At 36.7% G+C, this 20,420-nt stretch overlaps 1 protein-coding gene across 2 annotated transcripts in view; it reads right to left on the reverse strand.

Moving 5' to 3' along the window:
* DENND4C (DENN domain containing 4C) overlaps positions 1 to 20,420 on the reverse strand; it is a 151,467-nt gene that overhangs the window by 81,786 nt on the left and 49,261 nt on the right. The window contains exons 3-10 of one of the 2 annotated variants that reach the window (XM_021063184.1): positions 15,876 to 16,128; positions 14,781 to 14,850; positions 12,687 to 12,856; positions 8,307 to 8,545; positions 7,231 to 7,297; positions 5,403 to 5,461; positions 4,800 to 4,944; positions 289 to 464 (exon numbers count right to left, since the gene is read on the reverse strand). In XM_021063184.1, the coding sequence (XP_020918843.1) occupies positions 289 to 464; positions 4,800 to 4,944; positions 5,403 to 5,461; positions 7,231 to 7,297; positions 8,307 to 8,545; positions 12,687 to 12,856; positions 14,781 to 14,850; positions 15,876 to 16,128 (1,179 nt within the window). Of the gene's footprint in view, positions 1 to 288; positions 465 to 4,799; positions 4,945 to 5,402; positions 5,462 to 7,230; positions 7,298 to 8,306; positions 8,546 to 12,686; positions 12,857 to 14,147; positions 14,284 to 14,780; positions 14,851 to 15,875; positions 16,129 to 20,420 lie in introns of those variants that run through there. The other variant, XM_021063185.1, reaches the window with a different exon arrangement.

Below are 20,420 nucleotides of genomic sequence, written 5' to 3' on the forward strand. Positions count from 1 at the left end.
GTAACCTTTTTTTTAAAAAAAAAAATCCATAAACTCTTCCAATAAACGTAAATATCTCCTAATGTTAACATTATTGTCCATTATAAACTATTATAATATCGAACACATTCTTTTTCAAACCGCACAGCATTCCAGAATTCGGATACTTGCCCTGGTTGACAATCATTATATTAAAGACAGAGACTTATTAACAACTTTGAAAAGTAGTAATTTCTAGATGCTTTTAAGAGCCATAACTACATGTGGCAAAAACTATAAATGGAGATAATATAAAAAGAATCAACTTACACATACAACATGTTTGTATCCAAGTCAATGCAAACAACATCCTGTGGTGGGTCATGAAGATCAAAATACCTTGAGTCAACTCCAACTATAAATGGTAAAGGTGCACTAAGCACTGCCGCCAGTGAAAGAGGACAAAGGGGAATATATGGGCATTGCCACTGAAATGGAAAGATCATCTGGGAAAAAATTTTAAAAAATTAACCAAATTTTAATTTGCAGTAAGAATTATGTAATTAACTAATATTACTGAAGAATACCATTTAAAAGCCGTTAAGTCTAGTTTCTTTTAAACTTTATTCCAAAAACTAAATGACTATAAAACACTACTAAGAAATATTATGAACTAATGTTATTAAAATCTTCAAGCATGACAATAAAAATGCTAACAGCTCTTTGCATGTCAATCCTTCTAATGCCTATAGAAAATCCATACTCCCATTTTATGGAGAAAATCAGAGAGAAAATTGCCCAAAATATTATATAAAACAAACTCATGTTATTTATTAACTCTTACGCATTTCATCTCTTATTAATTTTCAAAATAACTTCTGACTAAAATCCAACTAAGAGCACCAAGAACTAGAAAAAATTTAAATGACTCTATTGGGAATAGTAATAGTCAGTAATAGTCATGGTTAACAGAAAATTTTAACAAAAAAATTTCCTAACTGCCCAAATAATATATGACCAACTTCATGAAATTTGATGTCTTCAAATATTAATCAATATAAAACATAACCTCAACAATGTTTACAGCTTTGACTTGATAAAGCTCTACCTTAATTGTATCAATGTGGTCTTTTAAAAGAAAAAAAGTTCTGATAAGTAAAAAAAAGATTAAAATTTTAATTTTAATAACCAGCTAATACTAAAATTTTAATCACTGATAATAAAAATTCTTCCTCTACTATAAAAATCCTTGCTATCTTTCAAGGTCTAGTTCAATTCTTTTTTTTTGGGGGGGTGGGAGTTGGCAGGGGCCACCTCATGGCATATGGCGTTCTAGGAGAGATCAGATCCCAGCCACAGGCCAGATCCTTAACCCACTGTGTTGAGCCAGGGATCAAAGCTGCATCTCAGAGCTCCCAAGACACCAGAAATCCCACTGAGCCATAGAGGGAACTCCAAGGTCTAGTTTTCTAGTATTCCTACCTTACTCATCATCATTCACTTCAAATAACTGCCTATGGCATTTACAACCCCTGCCAGTTATTCCAAATGGTTACACAGAATTAGAATCCTGCCTGCAATCATTTTTTCACTTATGTCATATTAGAGCACTTAATACATACCAAGAACTATTCTAGATGAGGGGGCTATAACAGTAAGTAAAAAAAAGATCCCTAACCTTCATGAAGTTTACAGTGTAGTGAAAGCATCAACAAACTTTTTCTGTAAAAGATAGGAAATATTTTGTTCCTTGCAAGCAACACTGTCTCTATCACAAATACTTAACTGTCTTCATATATGAAAACAGTCATAGACAGTATGTAAATAAATGTCCTATGTGCCAATAAAACTTTATTTACAAAAAAAAAAAGTGGCAGCCAGGATTTGACTCACAGGCTATAGTTAGCCAACACCTGATCTAGCAGGAAGGGACAGGAAATAAAAAGAAGACATAGTAAATAACATAAATATATAACATGTAAGAAAGTGCTAACTGCTATGAAAAAACAGAGAAAGTAAAGCCAAATAAAGAGGATTAGAGGAGTTCCCGTCATGGCTCAGCACAAACAAATCTGACTAGTATCCATGAGGACACAGGTTCAATCCCTGGCCTCACTCAGTGGGTTAAGGATCTGGCATCGCCATAAGCTGTGGTGTAGGTCACAGACGCAGCTTGTATCTGGTGTTGCTGTGGCTGTGGTATAGGCCAGCAGCTACAGCTCCAATTCGACCCCTAGTCCGGGAGTCTCCATATGCCGAAGGTGTGGCCCTAAAAAGACACCAAAAAAAAAGAAAGAAAAAAAAAAGCCAAAGAAAGAAAATGACACTGAGAGGAAACCTGAAGGAGAGGGATTTGGTCCAGGGGATCTCTAGGAGAAGAATGCTTTGAAGAAAAGGAACAGCTAGAGCAAAGGCCTTAAAGTGTAAGGCCTGCCTAATATGTTCCAGAAGTAGCAAGTAAGCCAGTGTGGCTCGAGCAGAGGGAAGGGAAGAGAAAGAGAAGAGAAGGAGAAAAGAGATCAGAGAGGAGAAGGACAGAACTACTCACAAAGGATGTTATAAAGACTTCAGATTTCCTCTAGTGAAAACTATCTTCCACTCAACAAAAGGTACACTATATCTTCAAATTAAGAAATTTCAGAATAAAACTATAGGACAGCAAAACATGACACCCTTGTCTTCACTGCTGACTTTTGCAGCACACCTTAAATAGGGTCAATTTTACAAAAATACTCATTGATTCCATCAATTTTTCCTATGGTACTCCATTAACTCTTCAATATTCTTTGACATTCAAATCATTCTCCTATTGAGAAATTTATCCTGTCACCATTCTTTTCTTTTCTTTTTTCTTTTTTTTTTTTTTTTGTCTTTTGTCTTTTTTAGAGCCGCACCCACAACATACGGAAGTTCCCAGGCTAGGGGGTCTAATCGGAGCTGTTGCCACCAGCCTATGCCAGGGCCATATCAACACATCTGCAACCTACACCACAGCTCATGGCAAGGCTGGATTCTTAACCCACTGAGCAAGGCCAGGGATGAAACCTGCAATCTCATGGTTCCTAGTCAGATTTGTTTCCACTGTGCCATTACAGGAACTCCACCATTCTTTTCAATTTCCTCCTCTGTTAATGGGAAACTGCCTTATTATCAAATACTCATTTATCCATAGTTTTGTAAGCAATTCAGGCAGTTTTCCAACATTAGTTATATAAATTTCATGGGATCCTACATATTTTAGTAAGATTTCCAATTTCATGTTTTAGGATACTGGGCCACAAATATTCAGACAGAGGGGCATGGATAAACACCAAAGGAAGGAATATTTGTGTGGGAACTATCTAAAATTAGTCAGTTCATTAACAAATATTTTCATGTTATAACAACTTCTGCTTTCACATGCAACTTGGAAAATTACTATATAATCAGGATATCTGTGCCCCCCCCACCCTGCCCCCAAACCATCTCAAATGGTTCTTACTTTTCTGGCAGCATTTCTCTGGCCAGATTATGATCTTGGAGACATATCCCATTTGTGGATCTAACAAGTATTTATTAAATGTTTATTCTAGGAGTTCCCGTCGTGGCGCAGTGGTTAACGAATCCGACTAGGAACCATGAGGTTGTGGGTTTGGTCCCTGCCCTTGCTCAGTGGGTTAACAATCCGGTGTTGCTATGAGCTGTGGTGTAGGTTGCAGACGCGGCTCGGATCCCGCGTTGCTGTGGCTCTGGCGTAGGCCAGTGGCTGCAGCTCCGATTCAACCCCTAGCCTGGGAACCTCCAAATGCCGTGGGAGCGGCCCAAGAAATAGCAAAAAAAGACCAAAAAAAAAAAAAAAAAAAGTTTATTCTATGCTATCTAACAGTGAAAAAGTGTTGAAGACACAGGAGTAAAAAAAAGACCCAGATCCTTACTTCCAATAGAGTAAAATGGGGAAGGGAAGAGAGGAGAGACAAGCATTTTAAAAACAAATAATGGAAAATAGGGCTAGAGAAATGGAACATCCAAAATTCTTTACTATCAACTATAAAGCTCTACATGATCACACAACTTTCTAATTGCAATGGGAAGCCATCAAAAGGCTTTAAACAGGAGAGGACTTGATTTAACTTTTATTTATGATTTATAAAATAGCTATGCATTTGTATATTACTGAATTTCACAAGTACCTAGATTTTCCTTTATGTTGCTGGCTCACAGTGATTCAAAATTAAAGTTTGGAAAAATCAGTCATGTAATTCATGTGCATAGGATTTTAAGCCAGGAGTTCCTGTGTAGCTCAGCAGTTAACAGACCTGACTACATCCATGAGGATGTGGGTTCGATCCCTGACCTCACTTGGTGGGTTAAGAATCCGGCATTGCGGTGAGCTGTGGTGTAGGTCACAGACTCGGCTCATATTCCACATTGCTGTGGCTGTGGTGTAAACCAGAAGCTACAGCTCCAGTTCAACCCTTAGCCTAGGAACCTCCATATTTAGGGTGAGTGCGCTCCCCCCCCCCAAAAAAAAAACTTTAGGGCAGCTGAAGCTGACCAGAGCTTCTCATTTACTACAATAAGCATCATTCACGAGTTCTATTATTATGTGATCATATAGATTCTCTGAGGACTCTAAAATATAAAAAATTAGAAGTTGAAATTTTCTCTCAAATATAAATCACTTTTTCTTTATATTTAGTATTTCTCTTTGCCACAGTATTACATTTATGTTAAACCTTTAGTGGTAATTTCAAAAGTTGCTTTCGTTGAAGGAAATTTCAATGAAATTGCAGAGAAAAATTTCGCTAGAGTAAAAATTTTTTGCCAACAATTCTATTCTAAAAATAAAATTCTATACTTACAGCTACAACAGCTTCAGCTACTCCAGTCAACACAGCTGGCCTAAGAGAATGCAGCAAAATCTTACTCTCAAGTAAAACAAAGAGCAGTAGTGTTGCACAATTCTCAGGACCCAGATTCATTAACAAGGTGCTAAAGTTGGCTCCACTAGAAAAAGAGAAAAAAAAGTGACTATGAACTATTTTGCCAAAATGTGTTAAGATTTGCTTATTAAATTATTTATATTAATAAATTAAAAATCTAATATTAATTTCCTATCCTGATTTATTTATCACCAAAAAAAGTAGCAAATTTAATGAGACAGTAAAACAGAATGATTCAAACTCATCCTTTGGTAACAAAGAGGCATTTATCAGGAAAGATTTTCCTAAAGAACAACCACTTGAGCTGAGCTCAAAAGAAAGGAAGGTACTCCCTACATCCAAACTTACAACTTTCTTTTTAAGTGTTTCATTTTTTAAACACTCCAGCTATCAAGTTAGAAACATTAATGCTATCCTTACATAGTTTGCAAAAATCACAACTTTATTATCCTAACCCTTAAAGCATTTTAAAGCATTCTGCTCCAAATGAGTAAATACATTATTTTCGATAGCATTATTTACCTTAGGGGTAAAGGCGTAGAAACTGGCTGTGATAATATTAATGCATCATGGACCGATAGCTTAAAAAAAATGAAAAAAAAAAAGATAAATTAAACAAGCCAATTTTGAAACCAAAATATTTAAATCAAAGGTAAAATGGAAAATAGTTTAATATGAAGACTAATACAGTTTTGGAAACAAGACTTAAATATAAACAAGAACTACAGTTTTTATTAAATGGTTAATTTAGACAGGTGTTTAAAAATTATGGAATAGGAGTTGCCACTGTGGCTGAGTGGTAACGAACCCAACTAGTATCCATGAGGATGCAGGTTCGATCCCTGGCTTGCTCAGTAAGTTAATGATCCAGCATTACCGTGAGTTGTGGCGTTGGTCACAGACGCAGCTTGGATCCCGCATTGCTTTGGTTATGGCACAGACCAGAAACTACATCTCTTACTTAGCCCCCAGCCTGGGAATCCCCATGTGCCGTAGGTGAGGGCCTACAAAGCAAAAAGTAAATATTAAATTAAAAATAATTGAAAATTGGAGTTCCCGTCGTGGAACAGTGGTTAACAAATCCGACTAGGAACCATGAGGTGGCGGGTTCGGTCCCTGGCCTTGCTCAATTGGTTAAGGATCCCGTGTTGCCATGATCTGTGGTGTAGGTTGCAGACGCAGCTCGGATCCTGCGTTGCTGTGGCTCTGGCGTAGGCCGGTGGCTACAGCTCCGATTGGACCCCTAGCCTGGGAACCTCTATGTGCTGCAGGAGCGGCGCTAGAAAAGGCAAAAAGACAAAAAAAAAAAAAAAAAAAAAAATTGAAAGTTAAAATATAGGGAATAATTGCTTTTTAATTTGTTTATTTTTACTTTAAAAAAATTTTTTTTATGGCTGTACCTACCATGTATGCAAGTTCCTGGGCCAGGGAATGAATCTGAGCTGCAGCTGTGACAGTGACAGGTTCTTTAGCCCACTGCGCTGGGCTGGGGATTGAACCCTCGCCTCTGCAGCCACCCAAGCCACTGCAGTCGGATTCTTAACCCATTGTACCACAGCGGGAACGCCAATAATTACTTTCTAAAAGCCTCAAATTGTTTACTCTTTATTTGGCAACTGCTTAATATGTATCAGTACTTGCTGAACTGAAATAGACTCACGATTAACAATATTTGACTCACACATATAATGTTTTAACCATCTCAGAAAAAAATCAATGCTATTCAAAGTGCCAGTCTACAAACAGTTATTGGGCTTATAAATAGAAAGCGAACCACTTAGAAACTTTTATGGCAATCTAACACTGCTCTCATACCCTAGTACATGATTAGTGAACTCATGCCTTTGGGCAGGGTACAGACCTGTTCATATCTATACTGATCTCACATGGTAAGGTGCTTTAGTCACAAGCTGTATACTTACATGAGTCTGCCATTAATAGGAAATAAAAAGCGCATGGTTCTTTGACAGTTTAAGGAGCACCATTATAGACCATTTCTGCCCTCCAATCATAACCCACTTCACATTTAATATTTATTAGTCATTCCGATATTAAAAACAAGCCCATAACATAATTCTAAGTTTTACATTTTTAAATCAGCTAAACAAAGGCCACGTGTGAACCAATGATGATGTCATGAACGAAGTATTACAATTATTCCAATTCTGCACACCCAAAATTCACAAAACCAGTTCAAAACAATATTCATTAAAGATATAAAATACAGGAAATTCAAGGATTTGATGGACATGTACTGCTCTGCCTCAAACACAAAGGGCCAAAAAATCCCTACTCCAATGCCTGGAATGAATACACAGCACTCCCCTCAAACATACTATTTTCTGATTACCTGTACCAGGATTCTTGGTCTTTGTGGTGAAGGAAAAGGGATGTTTTGCATAAAATGTGAAATGTGCCTGGAAGAAATTTTTGAAATAAAGACAATTACTTTTCTAAAATGCTTAATAGATTCCAATCATATAACATGAAAGCTGAAACCATATTTCCATACCAAATTTTGCTAAGTTTATGCACAGTACTTTACCACTTTTTAAAGTTGATTTCTGAGCAGCATTACTTTAAAACCTACAGGTAACTGGCCCCTTCTTATTCGCTAATAAGTATGCTTCACTGATATTCTTTCTGCTATAATGTGAAATTTTGGAAAATCTATGTTTTAGCACAGTGTAATAAATTTCCATGAAGCTTTTACCTGGTTAGTAGGGTATATTACCAAGTTATTTACAATAGTAAACAAAAGTCAACGTGCCACTAGAAGTCAGAAAATATGTGAGGTTTTTTTGGCCATGCCTGCAGCATGCAGAATTTCCTAGGCCAGGGGTCAAACCTGCACCACAGTAGTAACAATGCCAGATTCTTAACCCACTGAGCTACAAGGAAACTCTAGAAAAGATTTGGGTTTAAAAAGACAGTGGCACCACATATATTTTTCTTGCTTACAAAACATTTCCATAATGAGAATTACAAATCAAAGGGGAAATGTGCAGTTCTATCAAGGCTAAAACCAACACCTTACTTTTAATAACTCACCCTTATAAATTTCTACATCAGTTTAGAGATGTTTTAACTTGGAATGGTCATTTGGATGGCTGGGGTATATGCATATCGACAGCTATTTTCCCCTTGTTATTTGAGAATAAACAGGAAGAACACATACAATATAATGTACATCAGTTTCTTCCTCAGCCAAATTCTCAAAAGATTATTATTTGGTCATCCTCATCACCCACTTTTCAACTTTAAATTCAGAGTCAATGATTCAGGTGAAGAAGGGAGCAAGTAAAAAGTAGGGTGACTGTGACTCCCCTTTCAACTTTGATGCTTAAACTCAGGCAAACAATAAAAAGTAAAAATATAAATACACCCAATTTTTCTACCAGACATCCTTCAAATCATTATACATACTTTTCAATGGGAAGAGGATGTGGTCCAGACACAGAAAGTTTGTAGATAAACATGAGAAATTTTCTAAAAGCTTCAAAGAAAGGCCAGTGTGAGAGTAAACAAATGCATTTGTTTGAATTGATGGATTTAGAGACCATTTTTCTCTCCACAGGTGTCAATAGGCCCAGCTGCATAAGCTGTTTCTCTGTTAGAAGTTCTCGGGAATAAGGTTCATAAAACTGGATGGCAGCTCCATATACCTAGAGAGTAAAAGAATTCCATTATAAATTTAAGTGCTTTAAAAAATTAATTTCTTTTTTCTTAATCCAAAAGAGGTATTTGCTTAGAGTGCATATGACAGATAAATGAAAAAAAAAAATCTCAAACATTGCTGATGGGATATAAAATGGTGCAGCTGGAGTTCCTGTTGTGGCGCAGTGGTTAACAAATCCGACTAGGAACCATGAGGTTGCGGGTTCGATCCCTGCGCTTGCTCAGTGGGTTAACCATGTGGCGTTGCCGTGAGCTGTGCTGCAGGGTGCAGACGCGGCTCGGATCCTGTGTTGCTGTGGCTCTGGCGAAGGCTGGCAGCTGCGGCTCCGATTGGACCCCTAGCCTGGGAACTTCCGTATGCAGCGGGAGCGGCCCAAGAAATGGCAAAAAGACAAAAAAAAAAAAAATGGTGCAGCTATAGTAGAACACAGTTTGGCAGCTCCTCCAAAAGTTAAACAACTATCATAGGATCCAGCAGTTCTACTCCTAGGTATACACCCAAAAGAACTGAAAGCAGGGACTCAAATAAATACTTGTACACCAGTGTTCACAGCAGCATTATTCACAATAAACAAAAGATAGAAACAACCTAAATGTTCATCAACAGACGAATACATAAATAAAATGTGGTACAGTTATCCCTCAGTATTTGAGCAAACACCAAAAAATATGAATGCTCAGGAAACTTACATAAAATGATGTGTAGTCGGCCCTCCATATTCAGAGGTTTCAAATCCATGGGTATGGTGGGCTAAGTGTATATCCCCTCAACATTCCTTAACAAGGAATGATTTTCTTTCATTTTCCTTTCATTTTTTTTTCTTTTTAGGGCTACACCTGTGGCAAATGGAAGTTCCTGGGCTAGGGGTTGAATCAGAGCTGAAGCTGTTGGCCTATGCCATTGCAACACTAAATCCAAACTGCATTTGCAACATATACTGCAGCCTGTGGCAACACTGGATTCTTAACCCAATGAGCCACCAGGGAACTCACATAAAACTTTTAACTAGTCATTGTGTGTGTGTACATGTGTATAATATATATACGTATATCCATATACATATATATACTTTTCAATATACTTTTCAAAAAATGACTATTCTATCAAATTTCCTGTTTGTTTTTTTTTTTTAGGGCTGCACCTGCAGAAAATATGTGTATATATTTGCGTATGTATACATATCACATTAACCCTTGTCTTTATAAACACTCTCACATACAATTATTTCTAAGTGATCTCAGGGGTGTTTAATGAACAATATGACAAAAGCATCTCAGTGAGGCTTTGTTGTTCTCTACTGGTAAGTAAATTATTAACTCAAGTGTTTGAAGATCTTAAAATATTCATTTTATATTTATTGCTTTCAACAAGAGAAACTACAAATAATTTTTTTTCTTTTTATGGCCACACCCATGGCATAATGGAAGTTCCCAGGCTAGGGGTTAAATTGGAGCTGCAGCTGCTAGCCTACGCCACAGCCACAGCCACGCCAGATATGAGCCATATTTGTGAACTATGCTGCAGCCTCTGGCAACACCACATCCTTAACCCACTGAAGAAGGCCAGGGATCAAACCTGCATCTTCACAGACACTATGTCAGGTTCTTAACCAGCTGAGCCACAATGGGAACTCCTATAAATGATTATTAAGCTAAAGAGTGAGCTTCATTGTAAGTAATCCAATTAATGTAACATTAGCCTACATTCAGTGAGTGTTTTACTATGTTCCAGATACTGTGCTGGACACTTAACCTTCATTGTTGTCTTAAATACACTGGCAGTAGACATGCAAACTGTAGAGTGAAACAGATGTATTTTTGTTTGCTCCAGCAGAGTCTACCTTGGCTAATTATACTTTTCAAAAAAAAAAAAAAAAAAAACTATCAAATTTCCTAAGAAAGTTTTCGTTTGTTTGTTTTTTAGGGCTGCACCTGCAGCATATGGAAGTTCCCAGGCTAGGGATCGAATCAGAGCTGCAGCTGCTGGCACAGCTCATAGCAACACCATATCCTTAACCCCCAAGCGAGGCCAGTGATCAACCTTACATCTTGTGGATACTAGTCAGGTTCTTAACCTGCTTTGTCACAACTAGAACTCCAGTTTTCAATTTTTAAGTTCTTACCAGATCTCTTTATTTCCTAATAGCGTTTTTTTTTCCCACCTCTTTTTATTTTACATTATCATTCTATGTCATTATTACTACTTTATACATGTTTTGAACTTTTGGCTATTACAAATAAAAGTATACAAGTATACATATCTTTTGGAGAACATATACACTCATTTGTCTTGGGATATGCACAGGAGAATAATTGTTTGTCTACAGAGTTCTTTTCCTTGCTGATAATGTAGAAGTTCTTTAAATACTCTGAATACAAGGCCCTTATAGAATATATGTAGTATCACATTACTTTCTCTCAGTCTGGGATCTGCTTTTTCACCTTCTTAATGGTATCTCTGAATAAACAGATGTTCTTAACTCCAGTGAGGTACTATTATTCTTTTTTTTTGGGGGGGGGGGTCTTTTTGTCTTTTTAGGGCTGCACCCATGGCATATGGAGGTTCCCAGGCTAGGGGTCTAATCAGAGCTGTAGCTGCTGGCCTACACCAGAGCCACAGCAACACGCGATCTGAGCCGTGTCTGTGACCTACACCACAGCTCACGGCAACACCAGATCCTTAACCCAGTGAGCAAGGCCAGGAATCGAACCTGCAACCTCATGGTCCCTAGTCAGATTCGTCTCCAGTGTGCCACGACGGGCATTCCTCATCTTTTCTTTTATAGCTGGTGCTTTCTGCACAGTTTAAACAATCTTTGCTTACTCTTTTTTTTTTGGCTGTACCCATGGCATGCAGAAGTTCCCAGGCTTGGGACAGAACTTGAGCCAAAGCAATAACGTCCAGTCCTTAACCACTAGGCCATCAAGGAATTTCCATTCCTTCAATTTTAATATATTATGTGTCTTTTGACCTCATTGTTGTTGAGAAATTAAGTCACTAATGGTTATTTCTTTGAAAGTAAACATTTCTTTTCTTTCTGGTTGTTTTTTGTCTTGGTGTTCCACCATTTTACTATAATATGAAAGAAGTGATTCTTTACTTTCTGGGTTTTTTTCTGCTGAAAGTTCAGAGTATATCTTTAACCTGAAAACTCATATTTTCAACTCTGAAATACTTGCAACCAAACATTCTTTTTTTCTGCTTTTTAGGGCTATACCCGTGGCATATGGAAGTTCCCAGGCTAGGGGTCCAATCAGAGCAGTAGTACGCCACAGCCACAGCAATGCCAGATCTGAGCCAAATCTGCAACCTGCACCACAGCTCATGGTAACGCCAGATTCCTAACCCACTGAGCGAGGCCAGGGATCGAATCCGCATCCTCTTGGATACTAGGTAGATTTGTTTCCGCTTTGCCACAATGGCGGCAACTCAAACATTAGCTCTTAAAATGCTCTCTCTCCCTTTTCTAATCTCTCCTTCTGCGATTAAGTATCTATTGATTCTATCCTCAGTATTTTAAAACTCCTTTTATGATTTATGTCTTTCTGTGCCACATTTGAGGTAACCTATGTTCCATTTCATTAATTCTTCCTTCATGTATGTCTTACATGTTGTTAAAATTTAAAGGACCATAGTTTTCATTTCTACATATTTGATTCTTTTTCCAATGTGTTTATTCATTTTTCAAGCTATCCTATTCTTTCCTTGATATTTTGAGCCTATTATGTTTTGAATCATTTCAATTATATATTCAATTTATAATACTTTTGATACTGTCATTCTATCATTTCAGTTCCTTACGGGTCTAATCCAGCTCTGTACTATGTCTTGTTGCTTCTTCCGATGGTAGCTATGTCTTCTAAGTTTTATGAGAATCTCATCTCAAGACCTGGGTTTTGGAGGGTGTCTCTCCAGAAACTTTATATTTGTTCCTATTGATACTCCAGGGGTATGAGCATACTGATACCAATTTTCATGTTGACATATCGCTTTGGGCATTACAGTACAAATGTAAACCAAAATGTATTGTGTCCAAATAATCCTAACAAATAAAACTTTTCATGTTAATCATTCTATGGGATAAAAACATGGACAAAATAAGTTTAATAAAAGAGGAAAAAATATACCTTTTCAGCAGAAGAGCCTGTTAGGACAAAGGTTGAAAAAACTGGAAGTGGGTATTTGCTTTGAGGATCCCAACATTCAATAGTAGCTCCCATCGGAAGGCAGAAGAGAGGTACAGATTCTGAGAGCGGAAATGACTCATAGTCCTCTTCTGGATATCTAAAAATTAAACCTTGTAGATAAAGGAGATAATAATACATTTTTTAAATAGTTACTGTTCCATAAATTACATGATACACATTAATAGGATATTTTAATGGCAAATTTTACAGAAATATTTGTGTGAAAATTCAGTCAATTTTTTCTTGCCCTATAAGAAATTAAACATTATTCCATTTATTTTTAACCCATGGATGTATAGTTCACTGTAACATTAAAATGTATTAGATATACCTGTTAAAACTCTATTCAATAAGACCATCGATCTTAATGTATTTTCCCTACACACTGCCAACATCTTAGAGAATGCAAGAACCATACAAGAAAATTTACCAACTATTTCAATTAGTCTTCCATTAAAAAAAAAAAAAAAACAGGGAAGGGACAAGTGTTATGATATAATGCCAAAGCAATAGAAATTATCACAGCCCCCGAATTCGTCTTTAGAGAGAAGCAGTGTAAAAGGCATGCAACATGAAAAATAAATGAGACAAACTCGTGTGACTAAGTATAGTTTGTGAAATCAACGATGTAGGAGCAGCCCTGCACTTTGAGAAGCATTAACAAAGCCCCTTCTTAATAAAGTAGCTACATGATATCAATTCATTAACCTCTGATGTTTCTAATATACAGACCATCTCTAGGTTAAACACTTGAAAATCAGTAGCAGAATTTTGAGCCCAAAATCAGTCTCTAAACCTCTGTATTCTAAAATATGTGTCCTGTATCAAATGCTTGAATACTTCCACAAAACTTGTTTCTGTAAGTTTTCTTTAAGTGATACTTTCTCCCCCACCAAATAAAATTTAAGGAAATCACATATAATCAACACATTACGGCAATATTAACAGCATTACTTTTTTTTTTTTTTTTTTTTTCATTTTTGGCCACCCCAGAGCACATGGAATTCCTGTGCCAGGGATCAGATCTAAGCCGCATGTGCGAAAACTCAGGCTACTTAACCCACTGCGCCAGGCCAGGGATGGAACTTTCATCCAGTGCTCCCAAGACACCACCAATCCTGTTGGGCCACAGCAGGAACTCCAACAGTTTTACATGTTAAAGTGATACTGAAATTTATAACTATTAGTTGCAGCCATTACTGTTCATTATAAATTAAATGGTTTGATTCATTTGTATGAATGTCTTTATGAGGACAATTAAGATTTCTCAGATATGGATTTACCTGACTTCCCTGAAGTGAAACTTTATTCCAGAAATCGTGCATGATAAAAAGTAATTGACACTGCTTCTTTTCACAAAGAAGTATTCCAGTATCTGTTCTATTTACAACTGGAGCGTACCTGTATTTTCAGTTTTATTCCCACCATACCAGTGGGATGAAGAGGTCACACTTAAATCTTTACAGCCCTTGACACTTTACTGTGCAGTAAGAATGTGACGATAGATTTCTCAAACACTTCATGGCAGAAAAGGTTCTCAGGCCCTCCTCTCCTCCATATAGCTGATTCTTTGCAACAAGGGAGAAAGGAAGCAAGTCCACCTTTCATGGCAAGTAATGTGGTTTCAAATCAGACACACAGAGATAAGAGAAGGAAATATAAGAAGTAAAGATGTAGTTTGACACCTTTCTGATTGCCAAAATATAAAAGGTCAGAGAGTAAGCAGTTTTCCATTCAATTGTTAAATCTATTAGTATGGACTAAAAGCTTATCCAAATGCTTGCTTGGGATAAAATTTTCTATTTAACTAACAGTGTATTTTTGTTGGTGAGGGGTACTATTAACATATCTTGTAGTATGTTATATATTTAAGAAAACATACGCCTTTACATGCTCAAGTTATAGCTAATTCAATGTATGAATAGATAAATTCCACAAACTGCATAAAGGAATGTACACTGTCTCTTCTAATCAAAAGTTAATGTACAACAGTTCTGATAGTAATAGATACCTTTTTTTTTTTAATTTACTTACCAGCTTTATATGCTATTGCATTAGAAGCTGGCACAGACTTCTTATAACACAGAAACACACTGGAACCCCACTGTAAAATATAAATCAGGTTTAAAAAGACAAAAGAGTGAAAATAAATTGATTTAGTGGAATGTCTGCTTAAAATTTTGATTATTCAAGGAAGTCTATTTATTTAAAACATATGTTTATCAAACAGACTATAGAGTATAAAATACAGCAAAACATGACACAGACACACACAAAAAAAAAGGAGTAAAAAAACATTGCCACATAAACTAAACTGATGTGAAGTTTAGAATTCTATAATCACCCAGAGGCTGCCTCTATTTGAAAGAGACAGCAAAAAATTGAATGGGTTCTGGAGCCCAAACTAAGGAAGACTGGGATAACTAAGTGCCATGAAGTCAATACCTCCAGAGGTAAACCTGTCTTGACTAATAGCCTTGGGTGCATGGGTCTTCTCTACCTATACCTCATTTAAGCTATTATTAGTTTAAGATATTTTCAAAACAATCCTAACCCGAGTAAACTTTAGCATCATAAAACTATAGATCAAATACGTATGTTACATTTTCTTCTTCATTAGAGTCCTTTTAAAATAAACAGGCAAAACTACAATAATTAAAATAAATAAATAAATAAATGTAAGGGGAGTCTCAACCCAATATCCATGCAATTGTCCTTGAAGACACCACTGAAAGCCAAAAGTTAATAAAACCTCTACATTAGTGTAACATAGGCAGTATAAGTATATGCAAAAAAAAAAAATATATATATATATATATATATACACACACACATACACATATATATATACCATTCCTGGCTTAGGTATCTATTTTCTGGATAAAATTATTCTAAAATATCTGATAGCTAAGGACTGTTTAAGTTATTATGAGCCATAAAAATTAGAGAGCTAAAAATGAGATAACCATGAAATTATAAACAGAATAAGTAATAAGCCCAATAATAATAAAGGAGTAAAGATAAAGTATTTTTAACTTTCATATGAATTTTTAAATGAAAATTTTCTTTTTTTTTTTTTTTGCTTTTAAGTGCTGCACCTGTGATAAAAATGAAACGTTAGAGTCTTACCATTCCACAATTTAAGTTTTTGTCAACTTTGCAGAAAGTATGAGGAGGGCTTTCTCCTTTACTGGTTACAATAACACAGATATCAGTTACAGCCAAGGAATTCTGGGGTCGAATTAGAGGAGCCCTTCGATAAGTGATAAAGATTCTTTGTGAAGTAGTTGAACTATTGTTGACATTGGCACAGCGACCATAAGGTGTGGCTTGGATCACTTCACATCCTGGAATAAGCCTTTCTTTCCCATCATATAAAACTCTGCATGGCAGGGAGAAATAAATAGATAAGTAAACACATTTCAGGTTAATGCTGGTTTTCTCCTTAAGAACAAAAGAAACACATATTTTTTTGGTCTCCCCTATTGTTTCTCAGATCTTGCAAACCAAAACTAAATTACTTTGAGAATTATAAATCCCTTAACTACTATGTTTTAACAGCTACAATACAATTTTAGAAGAATAACTAGGATCAAACAACTTAATTGTGGCGTTCTCTTGTGGTGCAGCAGGTTAAGGATTTGGTGTTGTCACTGAAATGGCTTAGGTCACTGCTATGGCACGGGTTTGATCCCTAGCCCAGGGATCTTCCATACGCTATGGGCGCAGCCAAAAAAAAACCACCTTATTTTTTACTGCGTATTTCAAGAAACATATGAAACAGAAAAGAGGCAACACCACAAACATCCTCAGGTCAATTCTTAGAAGCTTTATCAAGTACTTAAAAGTTTTCACAAAATTTACCTTCGTAATCCCTGTCAAAAATTTACCTTTAAAAATTCTTTGACTAAAACAACAAACACTGTTTAAAGAAATTAGCAGTGGAGTTCCCATCGTGGCTCAGCAGTTGACGCATCAGACTAGCATCCAGGAGGACACAGGTTCGATCCCTGGCCTTGCTCAGTGGGGTAAGGATCCGGCATTGCTGTGAGCTGTCGTGTAAGTCGCAGACGTGGCTCGGTTCCTGTGTTGCTGTGGTTCAGTATGCGCTGGCAGCTACAGTTCCAGTTTGATCCTTAGCCTGGGAACCTCCATATGCTGCAGGTATGGCCCTAAAAAGCAAAAAAAAAAAAATTAAAGGTGAGCTAATAAATAAAAAGTTACCTTATGAGTAATGGATAAAAAGAGTTAATATTAAGATGTCAATATTCTCCAAACAGATGTACGCAACACAACTACTATCTAAAACCTAGCTACCTCTTTTTGTACAAACAGGCAGCATGATCCTAAAGTTCACATGGAAATGCAAGGGACCCAGTACAGGCCAAATCAATCTGGAAAAAAAGAACAGAGGTGGAAGACTCTCTCTCTCTCTCTCTCACATACACACACACATATACTCACTTCAACTTACTACAAATTTAGTCATCAGTAGAGAGTGGTACTAGTATAAGGCTAAACACGCAGATCAATGGAATAGCATGGACAATCTGGAATTAAACCCATACACTCACAGTCCTTGATTTCAACAAGAGTGGCAAGATAAATCCATGGTAAAATAACAGTCATTTCAACTAATGGTGCTGGGACAACTGGATATTCAAATGCAAAAGAACAAAGTAGGACCCACTCCTTACACTACACTCTGGAAAACCAAAAAATAGGTCGAACACTTAAATGTAAGAGTTAAACACATAAAAATCTCAGGGAAAAGCATAGAAATAAATCTTTGTAACCTGGTGTTAGACTAAGCCTTCTTATATATGACACCAAAAGCACAAGTGGCAAAAGAAAAACAGATAAAAAGGACTTCATTAAAATTAAAAACTGGAGGACCTCCTGTCGTGGCTCAGTGGTTAACGAATCCGACTAGGAACCATAAGTTTGCAGGTTCGATCCCTGGCCTTGCTCAGTGGGTTAAGGATCTGGCCCTGCTGTGAGCTGTGGTGGAGGTTGCAGATGCAGCTCAGACCCCACGTTGCTGTGGCTCTGGCGTAAGCCGGTGGCTACAGCTCCAATTAGACCCCTAGCCTGGGAATCTCCATATGCCACGGGAGTGGCCCAAGAAATGTCAAAAAGACAAAAAAAATAAAAAAATAAAAACTGGAGTTCCCATCACGGCTTAGTGGTTAACGAACCCGAATGGGAACCATGAGGTTGTGGATTCGATCCCTGGCCTTGTTCAGTGGGTTAAGGATCCGGCGTTACCGTGAGTTATGGTGTAGGTCGTAGACACGGCTCAGATCCTGTGTTGCTGTGGCTCTGGTGTAGGCCGACGGCTATAGTTCCTATTGAACCCCTAGCCTGGGAACCTCCATATGCCGCAGGAGCGGCCTAAGAAAATGGCAAAAAGACAAAAAAAAAAAAAAAAAAAAAAAGTCAAGAACTCTTCCGAGTTGATACAAAAAAAAAAAAAACCCCACTTTTTTTACAGTTGCACCTGTGGCACATGGAAGTTCCCAGGCTAGGGGTCCAATTGGAGCTGCAGCTGCCTGCCTATGCCACATTCACAGCAACACCAGATTCAAGCCACATCTGTGATCTACACTGCAGCTTGCAGGAATGCCGGGTCCTTAATCCACTGAGCAAGGCAAGGGATAGAACCCACATTCCACAGAGACAACGCTGAGTCCTTAACCAGGTGAGCCACAACAGGAACTCCAAATAACACAATGTAAAAACTAGCACAGGATTAGTAAAGGATATATGGGAATTCTCTGTACTATTTTTATAATTTTTGTGTAGAAGTAAATTATTTTAAATTAAAAAAAAATTTTAATGGACAAAAAAACCTAAAGAGATATTTGTCCAAGGAAGATATACGAATGGCCTAAAGCACATAAAAAGATGTTCAACATACTACTAGCCATTAGGGAACTGCAAAACAAACCACAATGAATGTGAAGGTACAAATCACATTCATGGGGATGGCTAGAACGAAAAAAGGTTATAATAAGAGTTGGGGAGGTGTAGAAAAAGTGGAATCCCCATATATTGCTGGTGGAAATTAACAGCTTTGGAAAACAGTTTGACAGTTCCTCAGAAGGATAAACAGAGTCTTCATGTGACCCAGCAATTCTACTCCAGGCATATACCCAAGAGAAATGAAAACGTACATCCACACAAACACTGGTACATAAATGTTCATAAGAGCGTTATCCATAAGAGCCAAAAAGTAATGACAATCCAATGTCCATCAACTAATGAATGGATACACAGAATGTAATATAGCCATGTAACAGAATACCGTGGATAAATAAAAAGAAAGAATTGATATATAGTACAACATGGATGAAACTTGCAAACATATTATGTGAAAAGAACCAGACAAAAAAGATCACATACAGTATGATTCCATTTACACTAATGTCCAGAACAGGCATATCTATAGAAACAGAAAGTAAATTAGTGGTTGCTTAGGGATAGGGAATAGGAAAGGATACTTAAGAATGACTACTAAGAACATGAGGTTTCCTTTTAGGGTGATGAAAATGTTCTAAACTGGACTCTGGCTACACAACTCTGTGAATATACTAAAGACCATTTATTTAAATGTACATTTCAGATGAGCAAAGTGTATGATATATGAATTATAGTTCAATGAAGCTGTTAAAGCCCAACTAAATATTAAAAAAGAGTATAAAGTCTTTATATTTAAATCAAAATAGTACTAGCAAATGAGTCAACAGAAGGAACAAATGAACACAAAAGAAATCTCATATATAATAAAAGTAGTATGTCAATACAGAGGGAAAAGTGGACTTTTTAACTTAACAAGCAATGCCTGAATAAGCTAATTGCTACCTGGGGGAAAAAAACAATAAGACTCTTATCTATACTACACACTATACACTAGAAAGGTCTCCCAGTGGATCACAGATATAAATGCAATGATAAAACCATACTAGTACTTAAATTAAAAAAAAAAACAGTGGAAAAAGCATAACTATGACTCAAAATCTAGAGGCAATCAAAGAAGAAAGAAAATAAATTTCATAAAATAACCTTCACATAACAAAAAATATATAATAATCCAAGTTAAAAGACAAATTATAAAGTGAGAGAGATGGGGGAGGGGACAAAACTGGTAAAGGGGATTAAGAAGTACAAACTACTTCTGAGAAGTTACAAAGTTGCAATGTACAGCACAGAGAATATAATCAATATTTTATAATAACTATATGGAGTATAATCCATAATAATACTCAATCATACATTTTACACCTTAAAGTAACATAATATTGTAAGTTGACTATACTTCAATTAAAAAAAAAGACAGATTATAAACTTAACAAAAATATTTGGTGCGTGATTTTACAAAAATCTCATCTTAATATATAGAAATCTCCTTAAAAAAAAAAAAATCAAGAAAAAGACCAAAAACCTTTTTAAAAAAAAAAATTTAACAGGAGCTCCCACTATGGCATAACAGGATTGCTGGGAAGCAGGTGGAATCCCCAGCCTGGCACAGCAAGTTATGGATCCTGCATTGCCACAGCGGTGGCTCGGTTGCAACTGCAGCTCAAAATCTGATCTCTGGCCCAGGAACTCCATATGCTGCAGGGCAGACAGAAAAAAAAAAAAAAAAAAAAGACATTAAAAAACAGTTAATGT

The sequence above is a fragment of the Sus scrofa genome, chromosome 1 (assembly GCF_000003025.6).
Source record: "Sus scrofa isolate TJ Tabasco breed Duroc chromosome 1, Sscrofa11.1, whole genome shotgun sequence".
In the NCBI taxonomy this organism is placed as follows: Eukaryota; Metazoa; Chordata; class Mammalia; order Artiodactyla; family Suidae; genus Sus; species Sus scrofa.